The following is a 12,366-nucleotide window of genomic DNA, read 5'->3' on the forward strand; positions in this document are numbered from 1 at the left end:
TGAATATCACCTTGGATATTCTTTTTGCAAAACTGCTGAACTGCTACTCAGTGATACTGAATTTGGCAATATAATTGTACATCTTCTGCTGGCTTCACTGCTACTTTGTGTGATGCTGCATCTGAAAATGAGCCTCTGAAGATTTAAATAGAAGATGCATACTGTACCTGCTGCTCTGAAAGGCCCCGTCTGCTCCACATTATAAAATGTCTGTTTGTAAAACAAACTACACATGTTTTATGGCTTTGAACTGCCAACATCTGTGGATTTTTGTCAGTTGGCTCACATTGATGCCATATCGAAATTTCATTAAAGCATCAAATTTAAAAGCTGTCTCAAACTAGTTGTATGGCGCTATATGAAAATCAATATGGTGTTTTAGCAATGGCCAGTATCAAAATAAAAATGTACGTACAAAAATGTCACAAATGACCTTAAAGTTTGCATTATAGTAGAGCAACTGTTATATATAGAATAACACACATATATTGCATTTTCCTTCTCCAAGTAATATACTGTATGTGAGCATCACTACAGCTTCACCACATACCTGACACTGTGTGAAATTTCCTAATGCAGTAAACCCCACTCATCTTACACTTCAAGAGGATTAAAGCAAACACTGAGAATTATGAGGAAACAGCACTGAGGCAGGTTTGTCCACGAGCATTCCTCCCCGCAGTAGGTGGAACGCAGGAATGTGACAAGCCCCCATTCTGTAGCCGACAGCCTGCATCACTAATCATACATTATAATCAGTACAGGCATATACCTACCTATCTGGGTATACGACGTTCTGACGATATAGAAAGAGACTGAGAAATGAGCCGGACTTCACTCAGATCTCTTCTCTGCTCTAGTGGGCGTTGGATGTTACAGTATTTATTTAACCATGTATGTGTTTTCATTAAAAACTCATTACAAAATGTTTTCATAGTGGTGCTAGAGTTCTGCGCGGGCCGTAAACGGAGACCCACAGCCTGTACTCGTGTCTATAAGACCCCGACCAGCCTGAACCCAACTGGTACTGCCAAATCTGAGCTTCAAACTCAAGACCTGAAAGCTACATTTTTTACTTTGTTTTATCCATTACACTCTGTTATGCAATTTGCTAGAAATTATAAAATTGTGCTGTATCATTAAAAAGTGTATATCTACAGATGGGGACCATTTGTGCCAATAAAACAAGTATATTGTGTCCATTACTCCCACCCACGTTAGCTTTGGGCCAATAGAAACTCTGATATTATAGTGACACACAGCAAAAAGTTGATTATTTTTTAGTTGATGCACTTAAAAATGATGCATGATGCATCGAAGAAAAAAAAAAAAAATTGTGATACATGCATAGGTGAATTGATTTTTTTTTTTCAAACCCATAGTAGATAAGGATGCCAAAGGATGGAATGTGAACTACACATTTTGAGCAACTTTCTTAGATAAATGTTATTTAGGGTATATGCAAGGTTTATCAGCATGCATGCTTTTATCATGAGAATGGAAAATAAGGAAAAAGAAAAAAAGAAAACAAAGACTGAAAGCAAAATGCTTGGTAAACTGACAGTTTACCCACTACTAGATTACACTATTACTAGTAGCAGTAATAGCTGCAGTAGCATTAATGCTAGTAGTAGTAGTAGAAAAACATCACACTGCAGCATTTCAATTTATTGACTATTTACCTTCATCCAACATCATTTCATAATAAGATCAAAGAGTATTCCACTTACCTAGATTACTTGCATTGATTGCATCTGTGGAAACAGAAAACAAAACCCTTATCAATACATGTGATCAATAGAGATGGAATGTCAGGAGTCGGGACATATGTAAGCAGTGAGGCCTCTAGCATTCTTCATAGGTAATGTTATGTCTATGTGCTAAGTCGGGGCAGTCGGCCCGACTTGCTGAGGCCTGTACTGCAGGAAGGAACAGGTAATGGTGCGGGCTAATCTGTGTCGGGTAGGTGGTTCCAGTACAACAACGTTCCACAGTTTTTACATTTACAACATTCTGGAATATAAATATATATATCTATATATTGTATATATAGATATAGATATATATATATATATATATAAAGATATATATATATATATTTTTTACAAATATCAGATTATTTGTTTGTACTTTGGAAGTCTTATCTGGACAAGGAGAATGTACTGTACATTGGAGTTATCTGCTGTTATCACAATGTTTCTGAGTCACAACTAACAACCCGTTGACCTAGTAGATTTGGGTTGATGGATGGGATATGTCTCTACCAATGCTTTCAACCACATTTCAGTCTTCCTCGATTTTTTGTTTTGTTTTGTTTTTTGTTGTCACAATACAAACATGTTTCGTGTACCATAGTTTTGATTTAGTGTGTCCAAGTTTTGAGGTACCTGTCTCTGAGGCGTCTGCCCGCACATCAATAAAATGGAAGTAAATAGAACTGCATTTCTGGTGCTCATAGCATTGCAAATTTTACGTTAGCAAAATTAAACAGCATCTTTTTCCAAAAACAAAGCCCCAGTTACTCTGAATAATCCACAGAACCCACCACCATCAACAGCTTTCATATTTCTTTGGTTGAAAACGCATCTCGTTACCCGGAAGCTGCATGGCTAGATACTACGACGGAGTATTAGGGCACATTGAGGGGGGAAAAAAAATCTGAGATTTTACTACAAGAATAAAGTCATAACTTTACGAGAAAAAAAAGTCGTAATATTACGACTTTATTCTCGTAATATTACGACTTTATTCTCATAATATTACGACTTTTTTCTCGTAAAATTACGACTTTATTCTCGGAATATTACGACTTTATTCTCGTAATATTACAACTTTTTTTCTCGTAGAATTACCACTTCGTTCTCGTAATATTACGACTTTTTTTCTCATAAAATTATTTGTATTATTCTCGAAATCTCAGATTTTATTTTCCTCAATGTGGCCCTAATACCCCAGTGGCATCTTACGACGGAGTAAGTGAGAAAATATTGCGTCTCTGTAATTTGGGTGGACCAACATTTTAAAATTTTAATAGATAGGGTGAAGCACAACAGGGGACAATAGGAATTCTACAGAATATATAATACAATTGAGACAACATAGAAGGCTACTACCCCCACACCCACCCCCCAAATCATCATCATACAATGCCTGTTAAATCATTATTCATTATATAAAAAAAACAAGTCATGTCAAATATAGCAAGTGGGCATGTGTGAATATTTAACACTGGTTAATAGATGTCTTAAAAAACTGCACATAACAGCCTCGGCTGACTTATCTGATTATTCTAAAGGCTGCACAACCCCTGCCCTCCTCATCAGCAGCTTAGCCAAATGCTCCTGACATCCTCACACCGAGCGCCGAGAGCGAGGCAGCCTTACGAGGCAGAAATGGTGACATCACCCGAACAACAGCTAAACAAAATAGGCCACAGCTGTTTGGTTCTTTAGGCTACAAATTAGACTCAATATGTCACACGGCATCACATCACACGGAGGACTGTAGAAATAAGCACTGAGCCGTCTCCGTCGGACTGAGCTGCTGCTGCTCTGCTATCTCTTTCTGCTTGCTTACTTTCTCTGTTCTGTTTTTCAGACGTACAGATACAGAGCTCATGCTAATTTGCACTAGATGAGGAATGAGCAACGGTGGGTGTATTGGTGGGGAATGGATGAATTATGGAAGGATTTAAATAATAAATAGGCCCTCTTCAACCAGACGAGAGTCTTGAAAGAGGGGGGTACTCAGGGAGGTAGTGGGACACTTTGTGAAAGCCATAGACTCTCTAAAGAGATCTGGGGCATATGAATTATACCTTACTGGGTCCATTATCGCTTATCAAAGCATCAAATGAATTATTCTGTGGGGGGCCCTTGCGAATGTGCATACGGCGCTGCTATAGTTCCACTTCAACAAGAAAACAGAAGGATGGAGCGATGCTTCCATATGCACACATATGGAAGCGGGGATAGAAACACCTGGGAGGAATCAGTTAGCTGTCAGCATGAAGACATTAAGCCTTCATATATAAAACAGTTCATGAAGCCTTTAATGATGCAGACATGGTATTTGGGCCACGTGACCGAGGAAACACAAAACATCGTTCTTACATTCATCCCTCCGAGATGAACGTTGAGCGATCCTTGAAGGGATCGGAGAAGCCAATCCGGAGACAGATGAAGCAAAAGGGGGAAAGAGAGATGGGGAAAGGGGGAAGGGTAGGGGATCAGTAGTGAAAAGGGAGTGTCCCCCCCAACCCTCCCATAAGTGTTGTTTCTCAGACCTCCACTTTGAGACTGTAGTCTAAAAATACCCCAGCCAAGCTTGGTGGGAAGGCTTCCCCCAAAAACCAACTCAATATGTCACCAGCGGCATGTGGGGAGTATCCGAGAAAGAGTATCCGGTAAATGGACTGCATTTATAGAGCGCCTTTCTAGTCTTCCGACGACTCAAAGCGCTTTAAACTACATGTCAGCATTCACCCATTCACACACACGTTCATACACAGAGGCTGCCATGCAAGGTGCCAACCTGCCCATCAGGATCTAATCGAAATACTCATTCACACCCCGATGGCACAGCCTTTGGGAGCAATTTGGGGTCAAGTATCTTGCTCAAGGACACTTTGGCCATGTTCAGACCTGGTATTGACATGCGTCCTCAGTGATCCGATCACAAGTGGACAGCTCTAAGTACAGGTGTGAACACACTCGAGACGCATTGAGGACGCATTGAGATCGGATCTTTCAGACCACATTCAGAGGTGGTCTGGGCCACATATGACCACATTCTTTTAGCAGTGTGTGCGCGAATGCGTCCTGGGCCACATTAAGGACCACCTACTCATCTGATGTCCAGCTGGGATCCGCCGGATCACCAAGCCCCCTCAGGTGAATAAACAGGCAGACACGGGCGCTTGTCAGCATGGAAACGACCTCCGTGCTCTTCTGTATCCTGTCAGTAAAACTGTATTTTATTAAAATATATCTTGTTTATAGGCTACTTATCTACAGACTATCAGAGTCGGCACGCGAAGTGCATTATTATCATACTGTCGGAGATGTGTCGGTGTTTTTGTTCCGCTGCTTTGCGTGGAGCTGACACTCGACCGCCCGCCCACCTGTTCTCCGTCCTCCCCGACATGGAGGTCCCCGGGGACCGCCGGTACAATAACCTTTTATTTTGATGTTAATACAATGTACCAGAATATGTAGGATATTACTACTGACATTCACGTAATATTACGTCACAACGGCTGCTGTATTAGCCATGTGTTTACTACGTGTTTACTTGCATAATGGGGCGGGAAAGTGAGATCGGATCACAAGTGGCCACTGAAGACGCATGTGGAGACGCATTCTAATGCCAGGTATGAACAGACGTACTTAAAGCTGTCCACTTGTGATCCGATCACTGAGGATTTCATGTTAATACCAGGTCTGAACGGGGCCTTTGACATGTGGGCTGGAGGAGCCGGTGATCAAACCGCCGATCTTCCGATCGGTGGGCGACCCACTCTACCTCCTAGCCACACCCGCCCCTTATTTGACTGAAGAACCCCCCAATGACCGAGTTACCGACAGCCTCCTCTCTCGTCTGAGACGTTCCTGCCACGCAAGGCAGACTAACATACAAAGTCTACTCTGAAAATCCAATTATTTTGATGAAGGCCAGTCGCTGAATGCCAGCCAAAACGCATACAATAGAGTTTTCAAGTGACCAAGTAACCAAGGAAATACATTATCTGAAAGCAAAAGATTGTTTGGCCCTGCTCACTCTTCTGTTGATTTTCAACAGCTCAAAAGCTTTTTTGAAAATGTTGCACAAAGTTCTGATAGACAGCGGCTCCACTTTGTGTCACTGTACCGTAGTTTAATACTCCCCAAAGCATTTCTTCAGAAATTACGCCAACATGTGTTCACCGCTACTAAAAAGGTAAGGACATGAACAATGTAATGTCATGTTCGTCCTAGCTAAGCTTGCAACCAACCTGCTCAGTAAATAACAAAGGAGACAAAGGTCTGCTGGAAAGCCAGAATTCACAAAACTGACCAAGGTTCTTCTCAGTTTGCTCAAACATTTTTGACAATAAGCTCTCTAGACACGCAGCATTCATGATTTCAGCCCATTCAAAAATGTGTGTTTCATGGGCATCAAAAACTACAGCTGCCTTGCTGTTATAGTTCAACAAGTTGGCGTTAATCATTATTTTATTGGGTTCCACTAGCATTTTGCTAACAAGTGGAATTACTTTATGAATGCACCTGACACAGAGGGGTGATGGGTCTTAAAACAGTGCTCACCAGTGAAACTATGCTATGGCCAGCAATGTATCATAATGTCAACAGTCTCACGGCAGTTCGTGAAATAGTCACAAATTTTAATCTGTATGATTCGTGTTCATACACATAAATTTCCTTTTTTGCCCGTTACGCTCAGCACGACTTTCAACAACATATTTTTAGTGCGTTTCCCTACAAATGTCTAGCAACATGTGACACGTGTCAATTTCCGCTCCAGTTGTTTAAAAAAAATTAAAATACTTAGTTAGGTTTAGGAAAATATTGACTTGGTTAGGTTTAGGCTACAAAACTACTTAGCTTTAGGAAAAGATTGACTTGGTTAGGTTTAGGCTACAAAACTACTTAGTTAGCTTTAGGAAAAGTTTGCGGTTTGGGTTCAAATAACACCGGGAGTCCACAAATACCCCGACCTCCTCCTTACGCTGTGTTTGCCGCTCTTTATACTTCTCAGTTCAAAATTACGTCGATTACATACGAATTGATTTTGTCCATCACGAAAAAAAATGTGAAATTCGTGTCTACGTACACGAATCAATACATTACATTTCGTAACTATTTCACAAACTGCTGTGCGACTGGGCTGCATATCATCTGCTCAGGTTCTGATTGCTAAATGTGGCTGGCAATGGCAGCTGGCAATATGGGAATGTTTACTGTATAGTCCCCCTCTTCGTCGCAAAAGTAGAAATTATGTAATTGTTGTGTATTGTAAAGAAACATGCAATGTCTGTTATTTTTGCACAGCTGCTGGGCTAACTGAAATGCTTACTTTTGAAGGGCGGACGGACATCATAAGAAGCTTAGTTTTGAAGAGAATTCCAAATAAATGCCACTCAAGTGGTTATAGTTATAGACCTACTGTAGATCACCATTACAGGAATGGAAATTGATGAGATTAGCAGTAATCTTCTAAAGCGCAGTGCAAAACTACCACAACAAAGGCAGTTTGTAATTAACTGAAAAAAGAGCTGGATGCTAATATGATCTTCACACAAGACAATACGGTAGTTATGCTCATTCCCTACGCCTAGATGCACACAACAAACCAGTTTCAACTTCACTTTTTCAATTTCAGTTGGATTTTTTGGATATAAATATTTGGAATATAAAGGTACGGTCCATCTACACGGTTGTCAAAGCAATCCTACTTTTCCGAAGTTTTTGTCATTCACATGCACCCATACAAGACCCATAACTTAATTGATATCTGTCCAGGAAATCAGCAGAAATCATATGTTTTTCTAACCCTGATAATAGAAAGGATGTTTCTTTTTTACACAGATTATAAGAAATCAGATTACTGCAGAAAGCAAGCAATAACTACATTACTTAAGTGTATGTAAATGTAGATTCTGGGTAGCGTTTTTGTACTGCACACTGATGAACTAAGCCACCGATGTGCTGCTACGACCTTCTAGAAACAGTTTAAAATCCCACACCAATGAGCACTTAGATCCAAACACAAAGCAAAAATTCAAGGAAAACAGATGGAAATCTATGATTACAATCTAATGAATGATTTATACGGCATCTCTGGCTTTTTGGCCTAGATCACAATGTTCTTTGATGTCAAAGAAGAATAAGACAAAGTAGACCAACTGTAGAAGCAGTATGTGTCACGGCATGTTGAGACACCTCCGGCAGCTCCGCGCACTGTTTGTGTTTGGTCTGAAGCTGCAACAGGATCTGAGGCCCAGGCTGAGGATGTCACTCCTCAGCCTGGTCCCCTGGGATGTCCTCCCACCCTGCAGCTCTCCAGACCCTGAGGAACTGCCGGGAGCGGAGGGGGACTGGGAAATGGTGGGGTCACTTCGGTGACGTTCCTGCTCGCCCTCGCATTACCCCCGTTGGCCCCGTCCTGACACCCAACCCGAGAAGCCACAGCACTCAAAGTGAAGGTCAAAGAGCTGAGGAAGACACACTGAGACGGCCCCGATCAAAGACGAGCAGCACCTTTCTCGTCTGCTCTGGAAATCTGAGCCCTGCTAATGTTTTCAACTCTCTGAAAAAGAAATCATGTTTCTTAGTGCAAATCAAAATTGTTATTCATTTAAATAGATGAGAATTTGAGCGAGAGAAAGGACTTAAACAATCTAAAACCATTTGATTCACAGCTGAATTAAATGATGGAGAACAAATATGAAAAGGAGAGGAAAATGTCTCCTCTATTCAAAAGGTCAATACCACATCATTTACATAAAAGTATAATCCATATTCCACCTATTTTGACATATTTATCTAAGATTCATCCAATGCACCTTGTTATTTTAGTATCTGTGGCTTTTCCACAACACATTTTGCGAATGACAGTGCTGAAATGAGGGGAAATATTTTTCTTTTTAGCAGGAGTTTGTGAGTGTTTCATCTTATTGCTCAAATGACGGCTTTTAATGCCGCAGCATTCATAACCCGTGCCTCTTATCACGGCTCCCTCCAACACTTGATGGAATTTGCCATCGCACAATGGTTGGAAAATACACTTCAAAGGCAAGACGCATCTAATCTCCTCCACTCTGCACATTGCAAATTTGCTGTGATAATAAGATCCTGCCTTCCCAAGCGTTCTCAGGGATCTGAACCAAGGATGAGAATTTCATCTCTCTCTCTCTCTCTCTCTCTCTCTTTCTCCATCTCCGTTTCTTTCTATCTCACTCTCTCCCAGTGTGGCATCGCAAGGGGGGTGTGGGGGGGTTTGTGCTGCAGTTTCAGAGAATCTTCACAACAGCAATACTGCATATCTGTGGAACCCATCCCATCCTTATGTAAAAGGCCTATTTTACACTTTTATTCTACACTCGCACACACACACACAACAACAGAGAGGCACGACTGACAGCACAGCACAGTGACCTAGTTTCCATGTGGCCCAGAAAGATCAAGCATGACTCCCTCAGAACTGCTTTGAGCACAAAAACCTGGTTCAGTGCATTCAGTCAGGCCAGTGCACATCGGCGAGCAGCCAACCTACCAATCGCACTACAACAGAGAGAGCCGTCGCCCGCTTTAACTACAGCTTCGGAAAAGAAAGCGGAGACGTGCCGCTGAGATCCCAAAACCGCACCGCATCCTTTGCCAAAGTCACAAGACGTGCGGAACCGCAAATGGGAAGGCAGGCAGGAAGCCCTGCAGGTAAAGCTGTGTGTTGTGTTTAGTCTGGCGGAGGGCAGGTTGAGGACAGGCTTGTCATCGGAGGCACAGCTGCAGGACATGCTGCAACAACACCCCCCCTCTAACCCCCCACTAGCTGACTCCCAGCGCCCTACATACACCACTCCACCCCCCTCCAGGTTATCTGTACACATGGAGAAGGTTATGGATGGAGATGCTATCACAGAGAGCGCATTAGCACAACAAAGAGGTGTTTTAGAGAGAGGCCCGCCAGGATAATTAGCTGATCCCTTACCAAGATGCCGTGTTCGATACAGAACAACATGCTAATGTGAAGACATAGTGTTGAGTGTTAAGGGAGGAGATGCAATTTGAGCCATGGCCGAACAAAAACAAAACAAAAACTATAAAAAAAAAAAATCACTGTGAAATTGTGGCGTCATCAACTCACTCCTAACTTTAAAAACTTTTATTCCTTAAAGGAGCAGTCTAACATTTGGGGGAAATCTTTTGCTTTCTAAAGCAGAAGCAGGAGAGAAGATCAGTCAGTGTTCCAGCATATAGATAGGTTCCAGGATGTTTTTAGCCTAGCTTAGCACAAAGGCTGGTTAATGGGGTAAACTGCTAGCCGGGTAGCCATCAGCAATGTAAAAATACTACAGGGCTGTCGATCGATATAAAATATTAAATCGTGATTTATCGCATGATTGTCGATAGTTAATTGCGATTAATCGCAAATTAATCATACATTTTTTATCTGTTCAAAATGTACCTTAAAAAGGGAGACTTGTCAAATATGCTGCTTTATGCAAATGTATGTTCAGGCTATATGTATTATTGGAAATCAATTACCAACACAAAATAATGACAAATATTGTCCAGAAACCCTCACAGGTACTGCATTTAGCATTAAAGAATATGCTCAAATCATAACATGGCAAACTGCAGCCCAACAGGCAACAACAGCTGTCAGGGTGTCAGTATGCTGACTTGACTATGACTTGCCCCAAACTGCATGTGATTATCATAAAGTGGGCATGTCTGTAAAGGGGAGACTCGTGGGTACCCATAGAACCCATTTTCATAACTTGAGCTGAGAGGTCAAGGGACCGCTTTGAAAATGGCCATGCCAGTTTTTCTGTCTGAAGTCTGAAGAAGAAGTCACTTACTAAAATGTGCCAATAAATTGCACTCTAAGGGAGCTACAGTGTGCGGACCTTCTTCTATGTTGACTCGCCAAAAATAACGTAAGTTTGGAGCGTTATTTAGCCCCCGTACCGACAAGCTAGTGGGACATGGTTGGTACCAATGGATTCCTTAGTTTAGTATTTCTAGATTCAGAGGATGTCAGAATCTTCACTCTGGTTTTAAACTGAGCCGCTACAGCCTCAAAATCGCAAGTTGCGTTAACACGTTAAAAAATGTTGTGGTGTTAACGCGTCATTATCGCGTCATTATCGCGTTATTATCGCGTTATTATACCCCTATATAGGTCGTAGCAATTAATATTTAAAATGTAATTCTGAACAATTTGTTAAACACATTCTCAAAACCCTAACATAAGTTGTTCAAAACGAGAATTTTTTTAACATCCAGACATATTTTACTCACTTATTACAGAAAATACCCGTTCTCCAGATTGAATTGTGCGCAGGCTCATGCCTTGTACTAAAATTTCTTCTCACTTGTGTGGTGATGCTTTGATTCTTATACCACAACAAAACCTAACTGACTCTACAACAAGACATTAGGGGACAAGCCAATAGGCAGCCCTTCATATCCTCAAAGTAAAATATGTATTTTTTACCAACCAATTGGAAACAAGCATTCAGTTAAACACCTTTTCTGTAATAAAACACAATATTGGAAACGACGACAAACCCGAAATATGTATAAATCCAGCTGGAGTCTGACTTTAACAATTTCTGCACCATTTTATCATCACGGGAGTCTCCCAATACTACACTACTTCATCCTAATGTCTCCAGAAGTATGTCTGACAGCAGAAAAAGAAAGATATGTGATTTGCTGCACTAAAATAAGTCAGACATGACACAAAATTGAGTCCTTAACTTTGCCGACACTGGTGAGAACAGATCTGCACGGCTCTACGTGTAATGAGTGAGAACGAAACTCAGGTGAGTAATAGAAGTTCTTCAGTTGGTACAGGGAAGTGGATAGGTGGAGCGACTGCCGTCCTGCCAAGGTATCTGCTTTAATATCATCTCAAGTCTAACTGGGAGGCGATCGGTGGCGGAGCAGTATTTTGTTAAGGCCAAACAAAAGGCTTGTGTTGCAGCGTGTTGCCGAGCACGGAGCGCCGCGTGTTATCCAGGTCAGAGTGATCTAATCAGGTGTGAATGAAAGCACTTGGCAGCGCTCCAGGCCTCGCTATGCCGTCATCACTAAGGGGGAAGGAAAACACACACACATATACATATACGTGTCTTACTACAGTTGCGAGGACATTTCAACGAACAAACTACTTCCTTAACACCACAGCAATACACCACGTTTTTGATTGACACTACGATAGTGGTGGGTTGGGTACCAGATTTACATCTTGGAAAACCTGTGTACAGTATAGCTCAAACATTCCTGTATGATTTCATAGGAACAGGCATGAGCACTAATAGACGTATCAAAGCTGTGTGTAGCAATATCAATTTAGGCGCAATAAGCACAACTTAAATATAGTGGAAACGAAAAAAATACAAAAGTATGGAGTACAATATCTCTGAGCAATCAGCGCAAGTGAGTTTTATGTAGATTGATTTGTCCAGGCTACGCCTTGGTTTAGTTTACATTTTTCCATAGTAGTACCAATACGGTTTCGGTACTAACACCAACACTGTTTTATTTATCTTATTTCATTTTCTTTTATGACCTTTCTTTGAAAAATTAAAACATTTCTTTCTAAAAAAAAATGCATTTATGCTTAATTTTATACTTA

The 12,366-nt window shown here is 41.2% G+C and overlaps 1 protein-coding gene across 2 annotated transcripts in view; it reads right to left on the reverse strand.

Moving 5' to 3' along the window:
- The window catches only part of nr6a1a (nuclear receptor subfamily 6, group A, member 1a), a 98,958-nt gene that overhangs the window by 43,939 nt on the left and 42,653 nt on the right, over positions 1-12,366 (reverse strand). For both annotated transcript variants that reach the window (XM_074637477.1, XM_074637478.1), the window contains exon 3: positions 1,731-1,754. In XM_074637477.1, coding sequence (XP_074493578.1) covers positions 1,731-1,754 — 24 coding nt within the window. The remainder of the gene's footprint in view (positions 1-1,730; positions 1,755-12,366) is intronic.

Source organism: Sebastes fasciatus, chromosome 6 (assembly GCF_043250625.1).
Source record: "Sebastes fasciatus isolate fSebFas1 chromosome 6, fSebFas1.pri, whole genome shotgun sequence".
In the NCBI taxonomy this organism is placed as follows: Eukaryota; Metazoa; Chordata; class Actinopteri; order Perciformes; family Sebastidae; genus Sebastes; species Sebastes fasciatus.